The following is a 23692-nucleotide window of genomic DNA, read 5'->3' on the forward strand; positions in this document are numbered from 1 at the left end:
TATGTATAATCTTTTTAATCTCTTTTCAGGTCACAGCTATGACTCCAGCCACCAACCCCATCATTGGTGTCCTCTTTTCTACTCAGAACAACCGCTGTCTTTCTGCCCCTGACTTAACCATTGAAAAGCGTCTACCCTTCAGCTCCCTCTCATCCTTGGCTTCTCTGCATAAGCCAGAGCGTTCTATCAGCCCTGAGAGCAATGACAGCATCTCTGAAGAATTAAACCATTTCAAACCCATTGTCTGCTCACCATGCACTCCTCCTAAGAGACTCCCTGATGGCCGTGTGCTAAGTCCCCTCATCATCAAATCAACACCCCGCAACCTAAACAGAAGCCTACAGAAGCAGACTTCTTATGAGGCCAGTCCACGGATCCTCAAAAAATGGGAACAGATCTTTCAGGAGCGGCAGTTCAAAAAGACCCTTTCAAAAGCTACTCTCACCTCCCTGGCTCCTGAAACAGGGGAAGACTTACTGGGTTCTGAAATTATCCATTCTAGCAAAGAGAAGCCACTTCTGGCTTTAAATACAAGACTATCCAGTGGGCAAGTACTCTCTGAGTATACTGGACCCACCTCCACTGACCCTGATTATCTCCCCTCTGTTAGCCAAACAAAAGAAGAACAGGACAGTGATAGTAGAAGGAGCACAGAGATCCCATTGGAAACCTACTGTTCCTCAGAACCCAAAGTGGGTAAAGGTGGGAATTCTTTGGAGAGGGAACCATTTGAGGGGTCAGGATTGACACCAGATGCCAAATTAGACAAAACCTGTCTAAGCAGAACCATGAAAATCTCAACAGTTAATTCAGTGCTACCCAAAAACAGTGTTTTGGGTGGAGTCCTCAAAACAAAAAAACAATTGAAGACATTAAATCATTTCGATCTGGCTAATGGTGTTCTAGTAGACAGCCTAAGTGACGAGCCACTTCCTTCCTTGCGCCGGGGCCGGAAAAGACACTGTAAGACCAAGCACTTAGAACAAAATGGCTCTCTTAAGAAATTGCGGCCAACCAGTGGTGAGGTGGGTCTTGTCCCAATAGATCCAGCACTGCAAGAGATGGAGCAGAAATTGCAGCAAGAAGAAGAGGACCGCCAGCTGGCCCTGCAGTTGCAGCGAATGTTTGACAATGAGAGGCGGACTGTGAGTCGGCGAAAGGGCAGCGTGGATCAGTATCTGCTACGGTCCAGCAACGTGACTGGGGCCAAGTAGTGCTTAGTGAACAGTGTTACCTACTTTTAAGAGGTCTTTGGTCTTCATCATTTATCCTGAAGAGCTGAGTGTTTTCACTTTGGTTTTCTTAATGATGGCAGAACACTGTCTAATACGGTTCTGAGAGGTTACAGGGCCTCTGTAGTCAATATCCAAGGGAACTGCATCTCTGTTTCTATGTGCCCTGGGCCAGAAGTGCTCCTCACTCCCTGAGTGACCTGCCTCTGAGGGCTTCTGGGCCAAATTCCACAGCATCTACTTGGAATGAGATTTGGAATGGCCTCATTCAGGAGCATGAAATGGTAGAGGAAAGAGGAGATACCTTCTCAAACTGTTAGACCTCCTGACGTCTTTCAACAGGGTGTTGTTTTAAATCAGCCTTGCAGATAAAAGTTAATTTCATCTATTTCAGAGAAGTAGAACAGTATGTATAGTTCTTTGGGAGATACAACATCATAGATTGTTATGTTCCCCACTTTCCCGCCACATGCCACAAATAAATACCTACTTAAATCAGTTGAGCTTATGCTTCTACAGAAGTTAATTTACATGCTCTGTTTTAAAAAATAACGTTTAATCAATGCTGTGTAGTTGACAGAGCACCTTCACAGATGTTTAATTTGGTCTTCCCAACAGACCTAACATTTAAGTGATATTAGCCCCATTTTTAGATGATGAAACTATAGCTCAGACTGACCAATGGCTGTCCTGACAGCAAATCCAGTGGATTTTCTACATGTTTCCCAAATGGATTACAGCCCAATGGCCCTCCAAAGGAGCCTAGGGAAAGCAAGGCTGATGATTGGACATCTCTACATGTAAATAATGAAGACTGACAAGATGTACAGCAGCATAAACACACTGTGCAGTTATTCCCATGCCCTGCATGGGAAGTTTTCGGCCTTCTCTTTTTCTCGGGGGTCTAGCCTGTAAAATATACTACAATCAGGCTTTATGGCTTCATTATTACTCTCACACGGCCAGGGGTTATCTGCAATGTTGATCTAAAATCCTGAAGATTCACCCTGATGTCAGGCAAAGAACAATGCTGAAACTCCATACTATGGAAACAAGGTATCTAGCTGGATGCAGCTGGTAAATTCAGTCCCATGGACCTTTGGGATTTATTTTCCTTAGCAGCTGACACCATGTGTCTTTTGCATCCTTGGTGGTGCTTGGTGCTTCTGCCCATCTGGGCTCATTGAGAATAGGGATTCAGATTATGATTTTAGGGAATCTCAGATAGGCTAGAATTCCCTGTGTATGTGTGAGCTGTTACAATAAAGTCATGTGACTGGCATTTTCACAAACCTTCCAGAGCTTATTATATATCCCAATGTATGTTGTACCCCTTCAATAGCCCCAGCAGGATACTGCATAGCTTTTCCAGTGATATTGCCATTGGTGAAAGCATTTCTGGAACAGTCTTCAAAGGCCAGAAACATGTAAAAACAGACTCCCCAAATGGTCATCTATTCCAACCTTCTCTTATAATACAGAGGCAGAGGCTAGGATCCAGAACAGGGATTCACTGGTGAAGGGAGTTAGTATAGCACCTTCTTTTGATTCTTCTGAGATTAGCCCTCTTCATCTTGGGGTAAATCTTTAATCTTTTTGTGGTTATAGGAGAGAGAATTTTAAGTTTGAAACTAGCTAGGAGCTGTTTGAAGCCTCTGGGGAAGAAGGTGGCATATCAAGAGGGTTGAGTAATAAATAGGTATTGTTGTAAAGCAGAGCCATTTTCTTGAGCAGCTCATAGTTCCCAAATGGTTTCCAAAGAGAAGTTCCAGAGATGTCTTAAGCATTGGGGTTATCATTGAGATATGTGGAGTCTCTTTGGTGACTGCTTTGGTGGGGCATTACTCACCTGAATGTATGTATTTTGTGTTTTTTGTGTGTGCACGTGCACGTGTGCAGATGTATGTTTAAAATATATACATTCAATCTCATAGTCATGCCACTTTAGTTCTAGGTCCTGCCAGCACCATATGGCCTCCAAGGTCTGCTGGAGAGTGTGTGAGTGCCCAGAATAGAAGATCTGGCACTGGTCTGCAGAGGACAGGGGAAGGTGACCTTACCAAAAGCCCTTAGAGAAAACTTACCAGTTACTACCATTTCATGTATTTCCTTTTTGATTGTAGTAAATGTTATTGGAAGGCTAGTATTGTTGGTAGTAGCAAAGACACTTATTTTTCCACTTGCCACATTTTTCTACATCTCCAATAATTCTTTTCAGTTGAAATTGATTTTTGTTTTTGGTAAAAAGATAATATTTTTAATAGATAAAAATATATTTTAAATATTTCCCCAAATTAATACTTTCATTTTAAGAAATTGCATGACAGAGGCAACAAGTGCAGAGTGAAAAGCTACTTCTTATTTAAGTGAATATTTCAAACACTAGGTCCAGCTTACTGACTTTACCCCTTGCACCTACTCTGATACCTAGGATGGTAATGACAATTGTTTTCCCAACTTCTTGTTGAGCATTCATATTTCAAATATAGGCAGAGTGGTTTAGGGTAAGGAGGGAAGAAGCTTAAAATTTAATCAATGTGGCTTTGGAAGATGAAAAAAACCACTAAAATATTATCTATTTTAAATGCTTCCCATCCTTAATAACTATTTTCTTTCTGAAAAATTTCCCTTTCTTGTTGCTTGTGAAATTGGTCACAAATGGAGTTGTTGATATAGATTCTTTGGTGAGGGGAAAGAAAAAGACAAAATAGAATGCTGGGGGAGGTTTTGTGAGCTAGAATGAGAGATGCTATTTTACAAAGCATATTTCTCACAAATCATTGAAGTCCAATTCGCTATACAAATTACGCATGTCTTACTCTGTTCCTTGTATATATTTATATATTCTGTGTTTTTTCTTACTAAAGGGGAAATTATGAGAGGTGGGAGGGTAAAGGTCATTCTGATGGGAAATCCAAGAAATGTGGTATCCTCAGAAGGGGGCTTTCAGGTCTTTTCCTTAGAAAGGGAAAGACACTTTGGGAGCAAGTTCATGACCTGTTGATTGTATCTGTTGGAAGATGTTATCTGGGCCTATTGGGTTGGTATCAAATCAGGGGATACTGCATTCAGCCCCTGGCCCCTTTCATATAATTGCCTCTTTTTTGCAAAAGGTTAAGTCTTCTTGGCTGAGGCTTGCCAGAGAAACGTTTCCTAAGTGACTTCATTTATTTTTTTAATATTTTAATTTAAAAATTTTGCTTGGAGGAAGCACTGGTGATAAATATCTTTTCTGTTTTTTGTTCATTTTCTCTAAAGGAAAAATGCCCTTAAGAGATTAAAAAAGCTGCTTAATTAATTGCTGTCTAGTTGCAAACTGGCAAACTGACTCAAAACGGGAAGCTGCCATTGTGTTTGGTGCAGCTAATGAACGAGAGGCTGTTTGTTCATCCTTTCTTTTCCATTTGACATTTCCTGAGCTTCAAAACTTGTGACTCAACCCTGCTCTTGAGGAACTTTATGTTTAATGGAATGTACTTGAAAGTATATATGGCTGAAGAGTTTGTTAATGGTCTTATGAAAGGTCATTTCTTTCATAGCTCTTTTTGATGGTCCAGCACCCAGCCAGCTGCATTGAACATTTTGGAGACCTCATTTGTGAATTTGACTGCAACATTGCTTTTCAAAATTACTAAGTAATTTTACCAAGGGAGAATGAATTTTCTCCTGTAGTGATTACAAGACAGTAACATCTCTCTGGGAGCTGCTTTTAGATTAAGCTCCAAGAAAGGAGGCAGGTTGTGGATCACTGACATGATCAGAGGCTAAGACCTCAATTTAGTAGCCTTTTAATCTCTCCTCCAACTACCTGGCTTTTCGTTGAAATGGAGGGGCCAGCAGGGGAGGGGGAAAGAAGAATCAAATGCTGTATTATAACCATAGAAGGTTACAGCTAGAGAGGGCATAGAAATTATCCGAGTTAAAGTGCTACCCCTTTCTTTTTTTAACAAATGAACTTGAGATCCAGTGTCCTGTGCCCTATTTTATACTGTAGTTTTCTATAGTCTGATTAGTCTTTAAAGTTTTACAAACACAAATTTGCTAATGAGGGGAACACCCAAGTGATTAGGAGGCTTTTTAACAGCTTTTTTGTCTTAATTTTTAAAATTAGAATTAAAATGTACTTACAGCTCCTGAATGTATATCCAACCCTGGTAGGGAAAACCTCCATAGTATGAAAATGTGAATGTGGAATCTTACAAAGTGATAAATTTTGATTAGAATAATTGCCATTTTAATTATTATAAATTAAATTAAATAATTTTAATTAAGGGGTAAAAGCCAGCTAATTTTTCTTTAAAAATTAGAAGCTTCTTAGGGTCCTAAATCTTTCTCAGCTAGTCTTTTCCTCATCAACACACAGAATGGTCTTTTGACCTGGTCTTTAGAGTGAACATAGTTGATTATGAATTCTTACGACTTGATGAGAAAGCGGTTTTATGGGGTAGGAGAAGTGGATTTTTAGAGGAAGAAACTGCTGAATAGATTTTCTTATAAAGAAGATCCAGAAATGAAACTTAATACATGATCATTATCCAGTGTAGCTTTCTAAAGATTGTAGAAAAGAGACTTTTAGACATAGAGGTTACCAGTTTAGAAATCAGTCAAAGCGAATCAATAAAAAAGTGCCAAGACTGAAGGTATAGATTGTTCTATGTACTATCAGTATTTTTATTTTCTTCCTAAGAAAAATTACTCATTCTCCTTTGTGAGTAAATGCCTCCTTAATGTCTATAAGGTGGCAACTTCTCACAGCCTTCCTCTTGTGAGGGGCAACCTCAAACTAATGGTGTCTTAAATTAAAAAAAAAAGTTGGACAAAGCCAAGGCAAAGCAAGGCTGGTTCATCTTCCTTTCTTCTCATTTAGTATGAGGTAAAAAGAGGCAACTTCAGATATCAAGCTGTTAGTCTGTTGGCCCTGGTTCTAGATTAATATGGCAACAGGCAGATTCCCCCTTGTTGGCACTACCCAACTTCCAAAGCTGTGCCACCAGTGGGAGCAGGGGTTCTTCCTCAGTAGCCTTGGGGCTCCAGCTGAGCACTTAAAGTCCTCATGAGAGAATAGATACTATGCAAGGGGAAAAATTATCTTAAACGCCAACTAATGGATTTTTTTTTCTTTTTGCGCCTGATGTATTGTTTACTCTCAACTTTCTACAAATACACCTGTTCTAAGGGCCTTTCCCTCTCCTGCCTAGAAATAGAAAACGGGTAATGTATTGGTTTTATACAAACTGCTGTCTGCTTTAGATTTGGAGAAGGCACCTGGATCCTTGTGGACTGCCACTGCTGGCTCCCTCCTCCTCAACTCATCATAAAGAGCATTTTGACAAAGACAGAGGACTTGGAACAGGGCATGCTTTATAAGGGGTGCTTCTACCAACAAGGAAATGGCGTGGAATCAAGTGGAATGATATCTTGTTTATTTAAATAGTACCAAAGTGCATTCTTTAATGTATGCTTGCCTGCTTGAGGTGAGGCCCAAGTTGAGAATACAATAAAGCAAACTCATGAAAGTGAATGTTCTGTTTCTGGTCAAGTCTTATCCCTGGAGAGCAATCTCAAACAAACAAGGTAAGCTTGGACAGGGTGGTATTTGGTTTTTGGTGCTAGCTTTGTCCTGGGAGGTACTACAGGTGGGAATGTTCTTGCTTTGACATTCAGAATGGTGGGAAAGATTAGGATCTGGGACAGGTTTTTCATGGCATACAGCTATGTATGTCTTCTGATTTAGCTTATCTCCAATTTACAGTTTACTCTGGTTTACTGTCATTCTCACATTCAACCATTCATACTCCCAATGAAGGCACCAAGAGTCTTGAGTATATGGGACATTGTCCTTGCACATAAGAGCTATACTCAGAACATCAAGCTGTCGCCCTGGGAAGTGTGCTGTGGTGTCATAGCTCACAGCAACCCCCCAACTCTTGGGGTCAATCTATCCTCTTGCCTCGGTTTTTCTTCCCTATTTTTTTTTTAACATGTCCTTTTTTGGAGTCTTTGTTCAGAATTCATCAAACCCCCCCAACATCAGTTTTTCATCCAACAGAGAAAAAAAAATGTATCCTTGTTTCATCTAAACTTGGAAGGCTAATTTGAAGGGGAAGTGTGACAACGCCGCCATGGCCCAGGTTCCAGGAAAGAACGTGTGGCACCCAGTCTATTGCTCTGTGCACCCACTCTTTATTGCTGCTGGGCCAGGCGCTGGGTCATGCCCAGGGAGGGGAGGTCCTGACGAGCTCCCCACTCTCTGCTACCAGGGAGCAGCTGAACTGAGCTGTGAGGTCCCGAGGGCCCCTGGAGAGGGCTGGGGTGCAGGCCAGGACATATGCACCCCTAGTCTTTTGTGTCACTGGCTGTGGGCTCTTGGCAGAACTCATCCATAAACTCCAGGAAGCGGCCAAACTTGGGCTGGCCCTCGCTCAGCGCAGGGCAGGCTGGTGGCAGTGGGGTGGCCCCGAACACCTTCCGTAGTGAGCAGCGCACCAGCCGCCGGTAGCGAGCTCGGAACTCCTTCAGCAGGCGCTTGGCCTCCAGGTACTGCTGCTGGTTTGCCAGCCGCTGCTCAGTCCTCCTGCGCAGCACGGTGCCTGCAGAGAGAGAAGCCAGGAGAGGCACCAAGCTAGTCCTGGTTCTAATTTAACTGAAGCTGCAGTATTGGGTCCAGAGACCCCCTAGAATGTGGGAGGGCCTGGGAGGAGGATGTTCAGGGGGGCGAAGATGGCCTTTTCAGCATGGGCCAGTGAGAAATCAGCAGTATCCCTCCTGATTCTATATTAAACCATGGTTGAGCACCCTAACATGCCGTGTGACTTTGGGCAATCCCCTCACACTGGGTCTCTCACACGGAGAGGGCTGGGGTGGACGCCCTCTTCCTGCTCTGTCACAAGCCCTTTCTTTGCCTTGCCCAGCAGATGAGTAAGCTGCTGGATCTTGGGTCCTGGCAGCTGTGGCACAGCTATACCTAGTGGAGCCTCTGTAATATTCCGAGGGTCCCGCATGCGAACGAGGATGTCATCCAGCAGCTGGCCTCGAGTCTTCCGTTGGGGTGGAACAGAGATTCTCTGGGCCTGTCAGAAGATAAGAGAGAAAGGTGGTATCTTAAGCTTATGCTCAGACTTCACGCTCAGTAACAGCAACAGACAGGGGAGGCCTTTGGGGCACTGAGGAAGCAAGGCCATCAGAGGGTCCTGAGGTGGCCTGCATCTGTACCTGTGGGGGTCCTGTGGGGGTCCTGTACCTGTGGGGGTCCTGAGGGCCACTCACACTCAGCTGGATGCTTACCCGTTTCTCTTTGGGAACATAGTGCTTCTGGAAAGTGTCCAACTTGGGCCTGGAAGAGCGGTATAGGAGCGGGTGCTTCAGCATATGCTGCAGGGCCTGTGCATTCTTCTGGATTCCTAGGGCCAGAAGTCAAGGCTGAGTCAAGACACATTCCCCCACCCCCACCCCATGTCACTCCTGATTTCTTCATTCCCTAGTCTCATTGCAGCTCTAGGTGAAGGGGTGTGAAAGCTCCCCAGGAAGACAACACTGCTCCCTGACTTATCTGCTACAGTGCCTGAGGGTCCGTCTTTCAGTGAATCCATATCCCACATAAGCACAGATCCTTATGGAAAGATAGCACTAGAGTAGGGAAAAGGGCTGGCCCCAGTGTGGTGCCGTTAACTTTAGGGGGTTACACCAAAGGGATTGACACCCTAGAGTCCAGCTGAGTGCCAGCTCCTTTAGAAGCACAAACACTGTTAATATAGCAGTCTTAGAGGCTCAGAAAGGAAGTTGCCTCCTTTGTCTCAACCAAATGGGGGGATTTGGGATGTCAGTTTGGGACTTAATTGAGCTAGGAAAAGCCCAGGAATCTGGCCAGTTTGAATGTTTGGTCATCAAAAGTTTTCCATCCAGAGCAGCTGGGCACAGACCAATTGGAATCTCTGAACAAGCTGTGGCTCCCCAAAATCAGGTGAGGGCTCAAGCTAGGACAGGTTTCCCAACATGTAGGGCATCAAACCAGGATATGCAAGAAGCCCTTTTGACAGACATCTAGACAGACATTTCCCTACTCAGCACTCTCACTGGGAAATGAAGTCCTGGAATCATCCTTGGCTTGGGCCTTGATTGCTCTGGGCTGTGGAGAAGGCCCTTCGCCCTGGAGCAAGGGTATGCCCTCACATACCCTTTGGCTCAACGAAGGCTGGATCAGGCTTGGCTGTCAGTAGCTCTTCATAGCCATGGTACTTTCTGGGTAGGGAGGTGTATGGGAGCTTCCTCTGGGTCCTTTTCACCTCTCTGGGTGTTGGTGGTGGTTTTCTTTGGTCTTTTTCCTTCACCTCTAAATCATTCCTATGCATGATGGTGGAAGGCAGCTCATTCACCTATACCCAGGAAGAAGAACATGCATTCATTCCATGAAGACTTCGGAACATCAGCTCCATACTGTTCCCCATGCTGGGCCTGTTAAGGGGCAAGACCAAGACTGAGATGGAAGAAGGCAGACATGAAAATAGATGATAAATGCTATTAACAGAGGAGAGACAACAGTTTTGAGTGATCACAGAGGAAGCCCCAGCCCAGCCTGGAAGCTTCGTAGAGGAAGTGATACCCTTACCTGAGCTAAGTCTTTTTTTTTTTTTTTTTTTTTTTTATTTTTATTTTTTTTTTTTTTTTTGGCCGGGGCTGGGCTTGAACCCGCCACCTCCGGCATATGGGACCGGCGCCCTACCTGTTGAGCCACAGGCGCCGCCCATCTGAGCTAAGTCTTAAAGAGCCAGGAGAGCTGCTCCCAGCCCAGAGTGGGAAGAGTGTTGGATTGCAAGTGATGAGAAACGACGACTAGTACAGGCCAGGAACAGCATAAGCCGAGGTACAGAAACCTCCAGGTGCATGTGGAGGAACTAAAGATTGGCATAATTGGAATACAATGTGAAGATACAGGCAACTAGAGTAACAAGCAGAACTGTTCTGTGCCAAGCTGACGGTATTTTATTTTGTATTTTCTTTATTCTACTCTGATGGCAAGCCATGGAAGATTTCATTCTATCCTAATGGCTTTATAAGAAACATGAAACCTATATTTCACTTAGGCATATAGTTATAGCCTCAATTAAAATGGCCTACTCAATGGGTGGTGCTGTGGCTCAATGAGTAGGGCGCCAGTCCCATATGCCGGAGGTGGTGGGTTCTAAACCCAGCCCTGGCCAAAAACCACAAAAAAAAAATAAAATAAAATAAAATAAAATAAAATGGCCTACTCAAAAAGAAATAGGAAATCTGCATAGATGTATAACAAGTAAAAAGGTTGAATTAGTAATTTTAAAACTACTCACGAAGAAAAGCCAAGGACCACATGGTTTCACTGGTGAATTCTATCAAACATTTAAAGAATACTAATTCTTCACAAGCTCTTCCAAAATTTAGAAGAGGAAACACTTCCCAGGTAATTTTCTGAAATCAGTGTTACCCCAAAACTCAAACTAGAGAAATACACACAAGAAAACAAAACAAAAAAAAAACAGACCAATGCATTAATATATGTGAAAATCCTCAAATATGTTAGTAAACTGAATTCAACAAGTAAAAAGGGTTATACGCCATGACAAACAGGGATTTATCCCAGGAATTTAAGATTGGTTCAACATCTGGAAATCAATTAATGAAATACACTATATCAATAGACTGAAAGACCAAAGCCACCTTATCATCTCAAGAGAGACAGAAAAAGAATTTAGTAAGATCCAACATACCTTGATAAAAAACAATCCGTAAACTAAGAATGGAAAGAAACTTCCTGAACTTGATAAAGGGCATCTCTGAAAAACCCACAGCTAATATTGTAACTAACGATGAAAGACTGAGTGTCTTCTAAGAACAGGAACAAGACAAGGGTATCTGCTCTCACCACTTCTAGTCAACATAGGAGGTTATAGCTAGGGCAATTAGGCAAGAAAAAACAATTTCAAATTCTTTGTTGTTGTTGTTTTTTTTTTAAATGAACAACATGGTGACTCATGATTGTATTGTTTTGGCTGCTAGGAGCTAAGAATTAGATTTTAGCAATACACCTTTACTAGGCACGATGTACACGTTTGAGTGACAGAGTACCCTTGTACTTATTACTTTTCTTATCCATATTATCTTTTCATCTAACTCTCAACTTTTTAATTTTTAATACTCTTTTTTTTTTTGAGACAAAGCCTCAAGCTATCACCCTGGGTAGAGTGCCATTGTGTCACAGCTCACAGCAACCTCCAACTCTTGGGCTTACGCGATCCTCTTGCTTCAGCCTCCCAAGTAGCTGGGACTTGGGACAGGTACCCGCCACAACGCCCGGCTATTTTTTGGTTATAGTTGTCATTGTTTGGTAGGCCCAGGCCAGTTTCAAACCCACCCGCTCTGGTGTATGTGGCTGGTGGCTTAGCCGCTCGAGCTAAAGGCACTTAGCCAATACTTATTTTTTTTATATTCTTCATTGTTCCAGAAAGGTTCTGAGGTAGTTCACAAAGATACTTTTATGCTGTATGAGTTTATATGTAGCATAAAAGTTTATATATATATATACACATATTTTTATGCTGTATGAGTTTATATACAGCATAAAAGTTTATATATATATTGCTATAAGTCATTTGTAGAATAATAAAAGAGATGAATGGTTAAGACACAGTAAGATGTAATTGTATGTCCTAGAAAGATCTAGCAGTGGGCAGACTGGAGGGGTAAGACTAGAGGCAGGGAGAGGCCTGGCACAGTAATACAGCCAACTCTTCCAGCCTCGTATTTCCCTTTCCCTACACGCCACCCTTCTGCTGCACTGACACTGAACATTTGTGGTTCTTGCTTGTGCCATTTTAATTTCCCTCCTCTACACCTTGCTTCTTGCTGTTCCCTCTGCCCAGAATGCCCTTGCTGCCACATCTTTCCCTTGTTATTCCTGCTCAGCCTGCAAAGCTCAGCTCATTTGAACCTCTTCTAGGAAGCCCTCCTGGTCTGAGGTCCTTCCTTCTTTTTGGCTCACAGTGTCTGGGTTTCCCTCAATCTCAGCTCCAATTGCATGTATGGTTCCCGTCCATCTTTCCCATCAGACTGACAGCACCTTGAGGGCAGGACCTGTGTCTGCTCCATCTGTCTTCCCAGGATCCAGAGGCAGCATCAAAACTGTGAGGTGACCTTAGGCACAGAGATCATAGCATAGAGGCAGCAGCAAACTGTTCTGAAAAACTAGTGAGAACCACACTCCAGTTAGACCCTGGGTCTTGTCAGTACTATAGGACCATGATGTGCCCCCATCAGTGGCCTCAGATCAGTGGCTTTCCCAGAAGGCATTTCCAAGCCCTGCCAAGGGTACTGACTTCTGGTTACAGACTCACCATATGCTTGTTCCTAGCCACCCACAACAGTCCAGCCAGCTGAGGGCTGTGCAGGAACCTGTGGGAGCTGGTAGTAAGTGGGCAAGGGCAACTGGATTACAGGTACCTGGGTCAGGAAGATGGACTCTGTGCTCTTGGTATCCTCATCTGATGGCTGCTCTGGGCTGAGGTGGATGGCTGTGTCGCTTGGGCGGGACACAGTCTCTTCACTATGCACGGTGGAGTCAGAGCAGATGGGAGGCAGTGGCACAAAGGTCCGGCGTGAAAGAGAAAGGCCTTCCAGACCCTCAGTGGGTATGTGTGGCTCCAGAGAAGTGCTTTGGGCAGTAGGCAGCTCTTCATCTAGCTCTGCCTCTGCCTCTGCCTCCAGCATATTCCTGGAGGGAGACTTGATTGTGGTCATGCGTGAGTGGTGGAGTAGCAGAGGCTGCTTTGGCACCTTTGGGACTTGAGTTTTCACCTGTCATGAAAGAAGGGCTGGATTGGATTTGCTCCCTAGTAGGGATCTCTCCCCATGGGCCGCACTAGCCTCAGGCTACTTGTATTGCAGTCAGAGCACTGGGTAAGGACTCGGGGAGGCAAGCAGGGAAATCATACTTGATTGCCATCTATCATATGCCCTTTGCATGACATAAGTTGTTCTATTTATACCAAGTGAATAATTATCTTTATTTTATGGGTGAGGAAATGGGTTCTATTTCAGACTTTCAATGCTTGTTCCAGTCCTATGAGGATTCAAGATGAGCTTACTAGACAGAGGCAGGCTGTAGAGGAGGTAGCAAAGGAATAAAATGTATTTAATTTTGGGGATCAGCAAGTCTCAGTGCAGCTTTTAGCTGTAGAAAGACTAAAATCAAAGTTAAAGTAGGGAGCAGTCTTGGAGGTCACTGAGTCTGACCTCCTGATTTTACAGAGAAACTAAGGCCCAGGGAAGGAGCTGTGGAGAAGTGGAGAAATCAGCCTTGAAGTCAGGATGAGCCTGGCTCCATCACTTTCCATAGCTGCCCGGCCTTGGACGAGAGTTTCACTTTCTGAGCTTCAGTTTTCTCAACTCTAAAACTTCTCAGAGCTACTCAAAGGATGAGATAAAACAAAGATATGAAAATACATTATAGGGCGGCGCCTGTGGCTCAGTCGGTAGGGCGCCGGCCCCATATACCGAGGGTCACGGGTTCAAACCCGGCCCTGGCCAAACTGCAACCAAAAAAATAGCCGGGCGTTGTGGTGGGCGCCTGTAGTCCCAGCTACTCGGGAGGCTGAGGCAAGAGAATCGCTTAGGCCCAGGAGTTGGAGGTTGCTGTGAGCTGTGTGAGGCCACGGCACTCTACCGAGGGCCATAAAGTGAGAGTCTGTCTCTAAAAAAAAAAAAAAAAAGAAAATACATTATAAACTCCCATACTTGTATCAATGCAAGTTATAGTCACCTACAAAAATTAAGAATGGCTATACTAGGACCAGAGTATGTCTTCTGCCTGAATCTTTACCCTTTGACTGTGGAGTGCTCAGAAGGGAAATGTGCCAATAGAAGTGTGCAGCAACCTCAACAACTGTCACTGGACATTCTTTGCTTTCTTACTAATCAAAATAATTTACCCAAGTTGGTTTCAGTTATTTCAGGCACAACTATGAAGAATACTGAGAACAAAGCATTTGATGTGTCCAGACTCAAGTCAGGTAACATAACAGTAACATGTATTTTTATTAGTAAAATGAACAACACCTGTAGGTGTTATTCGCACCAAATGAACTTTTTTTGTTGTTGTTTGTTTTTATTGAGACAGAGTCTCACTTTCTCACCCTCGGTAGAATGCCATGGCATCATAGTTCACAGCAACCTCAAACCTTTTGCCTCAAGCTATTCTCTTGACTCATCCTCCCTAGTAGCTGGGACTACAGGCACCCGCCACAATGCCCAGCTATTTTTTTTGTTTGTTTAGCAGGCTCGGGCCAGGTTCAAACCCACCAGCCCTGAAGCATATGGCGGGCACCCTAACCACTGAGCTATGGGCATCCCCAAATGATGTTTTTATATTGACCAGTGGTCTTCACAGTCAAAAGGTTAAGGAAGTGTTTCCTTATGTTGGAAGCAATCTACTGCCTCTTCTAACTTTCACAGACAGTGCTGTTAGACTTGTCTTCTGAGATACCGCATAATAAGTCAAATTCCTCTTTCATCTAGAATTTCATGAATTTCTGCAAAATGTGCCTCTGGAATCAGAGATTGAGTTTAGGGCCGGACATGGTGGCTAATACTAAAAATAAGAAAATTAGCCAGGCATTGTGGCTGGTGCCTGCATTCCTAGCTACTTGGAAGGCTGAGGCAGGAAGATCGCTTGAACCCAGGAGTTGGGGTTGCTGTGAGCTGGGTTGATGCCTCAGCACGCTAGCCTGGGTGACACAGTGAGACTCTGTCTTAAAAGAAAAGAAAAAAAGAAGGAAAAAAACACGCTATTGCAAATGTAGAAAAATGGAAAGAGTGTTGCTCCAACGTTAACAATAAGAAAAAGAACCTGAATAACCTATACAATCATAACTTTGATTTTCTTGCCTCTCCTGGTTATATCTATATTTAACAGCAAGAAAAGGAGAACTGAACCTAAAGGAAAGATTCTAGGCATCATGGAAGAGAGTGGCCCTATCACTTGGTTAGTCTGCATGCATTAAAATAGGCTTCCTTTTGCGGGTGGTAGTCCTGCCCTGGAAGCCTTACCTTCCGTGATTCCTTCCGAGGCATCAAAATATGATGCTTAGACTTTACCATCATCTTCCTTCGAATTAAATGGATCCCCAGTCGCTCCTGGAGGAAGCTCTTCAGCAGTGGAGGGACCCCTGGTGCCATGATTGGAAAATAAGATTACTAATAGCTGACATTTATAGTGGGGCTTACATGTGCCAGACACTGTAAGAGATAGGAACTATATTATTCCCATTTGACAGGCAGGGAAAGTGATGTAAAAAGAGGTTAAGAAATTTGCCCAAGGTAACAAAGATGATGTAGAACAAGGATTAGAATGTCACTGGTATCACCTAGGGTCCTAGGTGTGATACCAGCAGCTACATTTCCTCTAGCTGCTGAATTCTGGACAGCATGCTCCACTGCTAACATAGCATCGCTGCATTCAGTGTGCCCTGAATGAGTGCCCTGCAGTTGAGCCTGCACTCCTCTCCAGCTGGGGAATGGGAAATGAAGTGACAACAGTCCTTCTTCACAAAGCAGAGGTCATGCAGGATCTAGGTAATTTAGTATTTCATTCCCAACTCTGCCTCTTTCTTGCTGTGTGACACTGGACAGATTATAAACTTCCCTAAGCTTCAGTTTCCACACTGTCCGTGGGACAATAATGCCTGCCTCCTAGGGTAACTGTCAGGATGATCTGGTGCAGAATAGCTGCTGAGTACTTTCTATTTCTTTTTCCCAGTGTACCATGAACCTTGTCCACCCTGACACAGAGCAGAGTTCAGGCCTTCCCAAGGAAGTGAGGGTGCCCATATTGCTCCTTGGGCACTGGCTTAGCAGGCGCAGTCTTGTGGGCACCATACCTCGTGTATGGGCCACCAGAGGGTTGTTATGAAAGATGAGCTCACAGAGAGATGGGAAGAGAGCTACTGGCAGGACGGCATCCTCCTTTGCAATCTGTAACCAATGCAGAAGAGATCATCAGGTTGACACCACTCTTCACCTCTGCCTAGGCACAGCCAGGCCCCATATTGCAGGGGTATGTGCTTGTTAAGACTGGTGGGAAGAATTGTTGCTGCTGTGGATGGGACTCTCTGTTGGGAATGGCTTATCTCTGAAGTATAACCTGCTGATGCCCACAATACCTCGCCCCTCCTGTGTGAAATTCTACCATCACTGTTTCATGTTTAAGCATTAAGAAATTTTCTCCTGGGCGGCGCCTGTGGCTCAGTCGGAAAGGCGCCGGCCCCATATACCGAAGGTGGCGGGTTCAAACCCCGCCCCGGCCAAACTACCACCAAAAAAAAAGCCGGGCGTTGTGGCGGGCGCCTGTAGTCCCAGCTGCTCGGGAGGCTGAGGCAAGAGAATCGCTTAAGCCCAGGAGTTGGAGGTTGCTGTGAGCTGTGTGAGGCCAGGGCACTCTACCAAGGGCCATAAAGTGAGACTCTGTCTCTACAAAAAAAAAAAAAATTTTCTCCCTTCTCCACACTGGGTATGTAGCCTATATTAAATATTGGGAATGTTGGTGGCAAAAACAATAGCAAACACACAGAACACTTGTTTCACAAAGAGTCTGGAAAGATGACTGACTTTGACTTCAGGATACAATTTGCCTGGCACTTCACCTTCCTCAATGCAAACCTCTACACACCCCATCAGTCTGTCAACAGCACTCCTGATGGCCTTGTTCTTTGAGGCCAATCCTGGGCACTAATATGGGGAGGAGAGGAAACAAGAGGTCAGGGGGAACCACATATCTAAAGGATAAGCAGAGCCAGTGATAAGGGAGACTTCATAGCTATCTGGGACCCAGAGGCTGTCCTGTGAAGCCAGCCCGCAAGTGGTGGCTTATTGGCCAGGTTGGCCTCTGAAAGGCAAAAAATACATATCCCTTGTTAGGCAGAGTACCTGGAACATCTGGGGACTATCTTAGGGAGGGCACCTACTAGCAATGTAAAAGTATCAGGGCCATCAGTATCACAGGGCCAGAAAGTAGGGCAGAAAATAATGACACCCCTGGTCAGATGCAGGACCCTCTGAAGCCACTAAGGTCCAAGGGCTGGAAGAGGGAGGGCACTTCAGTTTGGCTTTTTCTGGAGCCTCACTGAGTAGTATGAGATTTCCACTAAGCAACTAACTTCTCTTTCATTTTTATTTATTTGACCAACAAATATTTACTAAATACCTACCATGTGCCAAGCACTTGCTGGGAATCCTGCCCTTGAGTATTGTCCAGTGGGAAAAGCACTGAAGAAGTAGTGACACAAAAGAAGAAATTTACAACGTAAATTTGTGGTAAACGCCACAAAAGAGAGGATCAGTGAATTACTAGGGTGACCTGACCTAGTGAGAGAGGTCAGAGAAGGTGTCCCTGAGATCTAAAGGAGGAATGGGAGGTTACGGGGAGATGGAGTACACGGCACAGACATCTCTGTGTTACAAACCATCCTCTCTACCTCCAGCACACAGCCTGATGGTCTCCTAGCCTCCCAGGCAGTTAGGTGTGACTCGGTTCTAGCCAGTACAACGTGGGTGGAAGTGATAAATGCTACTTGTAGGCACAGCTCCTACAAAACCTCTTGTACCTACTTTACTTCTCTCCCTCTACCACAGTCTCCCTGCTCAACCATCTGTACCCACCAGAGACATGGGGTCCAATAAAGCTGTCTTATGACCTTACAAGATGACAAAGCTACAGCAAGAAGGAATGTGGGGCTCAGCCAAGAATATCCACAATGTGCTTTGTAAAATCAAGAAATAAACTTTATCATGTTAAGTGATTGTGATGTTTAAGGTGGTTGTGGCAGCTAGTATTACTTTAATGCAGAGAAGTACTCTATGCAAAGAGAACAAGGAGTGAAAGGCCTCACAGCCTGCTGAAGAACTTTAAAGAAAGCAAGTGAGACTAAAAGCAGAGAGAATGAGAGTTGCTTGGTGCAAAGTGAGGCTGGAGATGCAAAGCAGGGATAGACCAAAGGTAGTTAAAGATTTTGGTCCTTAGGGAATCCTTTAAATGGATTTCAGAAATATGAGCACCTAAATTTGACAAGACTTGGGGAGAGATAAGATATGGTGTGGGGGGGAGGTGATGTAAAGGAGAGAGAAGTATCAAGAGTGACAACCAAGCTTTGGCTTGAGTAACTGGATGGATGATGGAGCTATTCACTAAGATAGGGAACAATGAAAGGACAAAATTTGAAAACAAAAATCATTAATTCACTTTGGATAGATGCACGTTGGAAGTACCTTTCAGACCTCTAAGTAGAAATGTCAAGTAGACAGTTGGATACACTGGTCTGAAATACAGAGGAGAGTTCTCTGTTGAGCTATAAATTTTTGAGTCACTCTGCATGGGCCAATGGGATGATCTAAAATCATCCCTAGGAAGAGAGGAGACAGTGAGAGAAGAAAAGGGACTAGAAGTGGGCTGGGGGCCTTGAGAGACTCTAACACTGGACCTAGACCAGAGATTATCAGCAAACCTTTTCTGTCAAGGGTAGATATTAAACATTTTAGGCTTTGCAGACCACAAGGTCCCTGCTGCAACAACTCAACTCTATTGTTATTGCACAAAAGCAGCTACAGACAATTTCTAACAAATAGTGTTGAATGCACAACCTTAATAACAAAATAACAGAAAAATTACTAACTCATAGTTTTTCAGTAAGGGCTAAAATTGATCACAGGAGCACTCTCTGCACTGTCACGCTTGCCTGCTTGCTTCACCCACCCCCAGCTGATTAGCTGACAGGTGCCCTTTGGGGTTTCACTTTCACAGTATCTGAAAAGAGCCTAACAGACAGAAAGAAAATATATTCTCTTCACACGCACCAGAAACTGCCTTTTAGAATTTGCTTCTTTAACACGCTTAGGGAGTTCTTGAACCAACAATGCTCCCTCCACAGCTACAGGCCCTAGTTTCTACTCAAAACCATATCTCAAGGACAAAATCACCAACAGGATCACAATCACCTGTGATAAGCCTGTCTCTGATGATAAGGCAGCTGCCAAGAAGACAGGAGTGCTGGATACAGCAATTTCACAGTACCATGTTAATTTGGTTATAGTCATAAATCTTCTTCACCTCCCCTTTCAATGGCTAAATAAAAGGCCTGAATACCCGATTCTTTCTGACAACACTATCTCCCTCTCTTTTACTGTGTTGGTCCTTTTTCTGCCTAGGAAAAAGTAAATAAATAACTTCTATCCTAATCTTTGGAGAAATCTTTCTCAAAACTCTTGTGCACGAGCTCACATCCTAACAGTTGTGGTAGCTCTTTTCCAACAGACTTTTACTTATAGACTGAAATCTGAATTTGATGTAATATTAACATGTTGTGGAGTATTATCCTTATTTTGATTTTTTTAACCATTTAAAAATATAAAAATCACTCTTAACACACAAGCTGTATCCAAACCAGGCTTGACAAATATGTAGGACAGTCCCTGGGCCAAATCTGTTCAATGAAGTTCTGTTAGAACACTGCCTTTCTCCTTCATTTACATATTGCCTTTTGTTTTACAAATGCAGAATTGAGTAGTTGCAATAGAGTAAAATATTTATTATCTGGCCCTTTACAAAAAATGTCTACTGATCTCTTAACTAGACTCCAGAGGAGGAGAATAAACCTATAAAGGTGCCTCATATGTGTTGACAAATGACTATAAAGGTGGAAAAATTGGGTGTAGAATCTCTTGTGTACAAATCAGGGGGTTAAGAGGCAATAAGTACAAAATAGGGGATGGATAATTAATTTTGTTAGGATGCAAAATTCCATCCATTGAAGTTCAAGAAAATTACAATTAAAATCAATTTAAAAAATTGACTGCTATCCAGAGCATGTGTATCATATTTTCTGTGAAACATAGCCTCAGCTGAAAGATATGGATTTAGGAATCAGGCTGATGTGCCAAGTAGAATCTGGCCATTGGGCTAGACTTTACTTTATAGGATGAGTTGAATGCTTCTGGAAATACATTCAGGTTCCAATGATAATTTTAAATTTCTGTTCAATCTCATTAAGGAGAATATAACAATCTGTCAAATTTATGAACCAAGTAAATATTAAAGATTAAATGAAAGTGATTACTTTTAACACAAAAAACTCCTAGATTTCTGAGTGAATATTCTACACGTACAAGGCTGTCCAGAAAGTATCCAGCCATTGTTAACACTATTTTTCATATTATATGGACAACTACTGTATAAGTTCTATTTGAAGGCAGAATTGATTTTAAAGTTTGTAACCTTAATAAACTGAATATTAATTTCAATACAGGTAGCTATTTCTTAACATGATCAAAATGGTCATCTAACAAACTTATTGAGCATCTATCACGTATCAAGTAATATTCTAGATGATGAGAATATAAACAACAGTTCTAGTGTTCAAAAAAATTACAGTAGTGGACCACTGATAATCAATAAAAAGATATACAATTTGTTAGATGGTCATAAAGAAAAACACCATTTATGCCAGGCACAGTGGCTCATGCCAGTGATCCTAGCACTCTAGGAGGTCAAGGTGGGAGGATCATTTGAGCTTAGGAGCTCAAGACCACACTGAACAACAGTGGGAACTATCTCTACCAAAAATAGAAAAATTAGCCAGGTGATGTGGTGGTCACTTGGCATGTTGTGGCAAGTACTTGTAGTCTCAGCTACTCAGGAGGCTGAGGCAAGATGATCGCTTTAACCCAGGAATTTGAAGTTGCTATAACCTAGGCACTCTAGCTTGGGCAACAGAGTAAGACTCTGTCTCAAAACAAAACAAAACAAAACCCAAACCACCATTTAAAAACTCAAGTGTAAATGTATGTCCCAACCTTAACAACAAGAAAAAGAACCTGAATAACTTACAAAATTGTAACTCTTCTCGAGTCTGACAGAGACCTAAGGTCTCAGGGCAATTACATGGCCTGGAATCTAAGGAAAGACTGGCACCTCCAAGGAGAGGTGGGACATGGACACCAGCTCAGCTGTGGCAAAACATGAGTGCCACGCAAGCGTTTAAGAAATCAGCTACAAATTTTAATGAATTGCTAAAAACCAGATGTGGTGTAGAATAACAGAGTAGAACCCCCGAGAGCTGCAGACACCAGAGGAGCTCACACCCACTCGGGTGGGAAAGATTGGAGGCAGAAGAGAGACTGGAGACAGCTTTCCTTGGTGGTGTGGGCCTGTAGGAGAGCAGGGCCACTGCAGGAATGGCAGGAAGCCTTGCCAGCCCTTCTGTCTAGTGAACAAAAGCCTTAGTAAGATGTTCAGGGCGGTGGGCGCCGGCCCCATATGTCGAGGGTGGCGGGTTCAAACCCAGCCCCGGCCAAACTGCAACCAAAAAATAGCCGGGCGTTGTGGCGGGCGCCTGTAGTCCCAGCTGCTCGGGAGGCTGAGGCAAGAGAATCGCGTAAGCCCAAGAGTTAGAGGTTGCTGTGAGCCATGTGACACCACGGCGCTCTACCCGAGGGGGGTACAGTGAGACTCTGTCTCTACAAAAAAAAAAAAAAAAAAAAGATGTTCAGTAAACCCTTCAGCCCAGGGCACTGCATCTAGGGAAGAGATATAATAAAATACCCGGTACTCACATGTAAGGGTAGGAAATCTGGGCCCAGTATATTAGAGATAGAGGTCTCCTTCTAGTGGGAGAAGGGTAGGACCACTGAGAAAGGCCCATCTTAAGACACAGGGACCCAGGGCTGCCTAAGATGGGCTGGAGCCTCTCTTTGGTCCCTTCAACCAGGCTAGCAAGCACTGAGTAACAAGCAAAAGCAGTTTACTGCTGAGGGAAGGAACAACAGTGTGGAATTAAACCCATCTGAAGTACAGGCACATGAGAAAGGCTTAATGATGAGGATGGAGCAGGAACACTCAGAAAAATACCCTGGAACCTTTAGAAGAGCCAACTACATGCTGTGCAAAAGAGATGCACCTTAACTATAAAGATATATAATATATAGGTTGCAAGTTTTTGTTGTTTTTTTTTTTCTTTTGAGACAGAGCCTCAAGTTGTCACCCTGGGTAGAACACTGTGGCATCACAGCTCACAGCAACCTCCAATTCCAGGGCTCCAGTGATTCTATTGCCTCCGCCTCTCAAGCAGCTGGGACTACAGGCACCCACCACAACACCAGGCTATTTTTTGATTGTAGCTGTCATTGTTGTTTGGCGGGCCTGGGTTGGATTCGAACCGGCCAGCCCAGGTGTATGTGGCTGGTGCCTTAGCCACTTGAGCTACAGGCGCCAAGCCCAGTTGCAAGTATTATTATAGGACAGAAAGGGATACACCTTGCAAATAGTAAACATAACAAAGCTAAGTAGCAAACAACTGCAATCAGTGTAACCTAATTCTTTGTACTCTCAATGAATCCCAAACAATAAAAAAAAGCTATGTAGCAGTATTAAAATCAGACAAGATAGGCCAGGCGTGTTGGTGCACACCTGTAATGCTAACACTTTGGGCACCCAGGCAGGTGGATTGCTTGAGCTCAGGAGTTTGAGACTAGCCTGAGAAGAGTGAGACCCAGTCTCTAAAAAAAATAGCCAGGATTTGTGGTGGGCACCTGTAATCCCAGCCCCTCAGGAGGCTGAAGCAAGAGGATTGAGGTTGAGCCCAAGAGTTTGAGGTTGCTGTGAGCTAGGCTGACACTACGGCACTCTAGCCTGGCCAACAGAGTGAGACTTTGTCTCAAAAACTAAACAAAACAAACAAACAAAAAAAAAAAAAAAAAAAACTGACAGAACTAAAGGGAGAAATAAGTAAATCCACAACCACAACTAGTGATTTTAATATACTCTGTTACTGATGGGACAAATAGACAAAAGTACAGAGAAGATCTGAGTGACACTACCAGATTTTAATTTGTATTCACAGAACTTAATTGATATTTATAGAACACTATCCCCCAGAACTTTAGAGTACATTTTTCCCTAAGTGTACATGGAAAGTTCACCAAGATAGACTATAGGGTGGAACATTTAAAAAGCATAAATATATTTCAGAAGAATAAAATCTTATAGTTATCTATCCATAACAGTATTCAATAAGAAATAAATACAAGATATCTAGAAGAGCCCCATGTATTTTGAAATTGAACAATTCACATTTAAACAACCCATGGGTCAAAGGAGAAATCATAAGAAAAACTAAAATACTTAAATTGAATGAAAAAAACACAATATATCGCAATTTATAGAACACAGCTTTACAAAGCAATTAGAGAAGAAGTTTACAATGTTTATACCAGAAACAAGGAAGATCTTAATCTGTCTAAAACTGTACTCTTTAGGGAGCTAGAAAAAGAGGAGCACAACATATTTGCTGTAAGTTGAAGAAATAAAATTATGAGCAGAAATCAATGAAATGGAAAACAGACAAATAGCAAAATCTAGTAAAAACAGCCGCAAATCTAATTTTAACTCA

General features: G+C 43.2%; 2 protein-coding genes across 9 annotated transcripts in view; one reads left to right on the forward strand and one right to left on the reverse strand.

Annotated features, from left to right (window-relative positions):
• The window catches only part of RNF169 (ring finger protein 169), a 112420-nt gene extending 105669 nt beyond the window's left edge, over nt 1–6751 (forward strand). Inside the window, exon 6 of the mRNA XM_053560119.1 lies at nt 30–6751. Within this exon, the coding sequence (XP_053416094.1) occupies nt 30–1214 (1185 nt within the window). The 3' untranslated portion in view covers nt 1215–6751. The remainder of the gene's footprint in view (nt 1–29) is intronic.
• A 441-nt stretch (nt 6752–7192) lies between these two features.
• Nucleotides 7193–23692, reverse strand: part of XRRA1 (X-ray radiation resistance associated 1) — a 99041-nt gene continuing 82541 nt past the window's right edge. For 6 of the 8 annotated variants that reach the window (XM_053560113.1, XM_053560116.1, XM_053560117.1 and 3 more), the window contains 7 exons: nt 16136–16229; nt 15306–15424; nt 12702–13055; nt 9406–9604; nt 8517–8632; nt 8197–8302; nt 7193–7822 (listed from right to left, as the gene is read on the reverse strand). In XM_053560113.1, the coding sequence (XP_053416088.1) occupies nt 7569–7822; nt 8197–8302; nt 8517–8632; nt 9406–9604; nt 12702–13055; nt 15306–15424; nt 16136–16229 (1242 nt within the window). In that variant the 3' untranslated portion in view covers nt 7193–7568. Of the gene's footprint in view, nt 7823–8196; nt 8303–8516; nt 8633–9405; nt 9605–12701; nt 13056–15305; nt 15425–15447; nt 16230–23692 lie in introns of those variants that run through there. The other 2 variants (XM_053560114.1, XM_053560118.1) reach the window with 2 other exon arrangements.

This window comes from Nycticebus coucang, chromosome 14, assembly GCF_027406575.1.
Source record: "Nycticebus coucang isolate mNycCou1 chromosome 14, mNycCou1.pri, whole genome shotgun sequence".
Classification (NCBI taxonomy): Eukaryota; Metazoa; Chordata; class Mammalia; order Primates; family Lorisidae; genus Nycticebus; species Nycticebus coucang.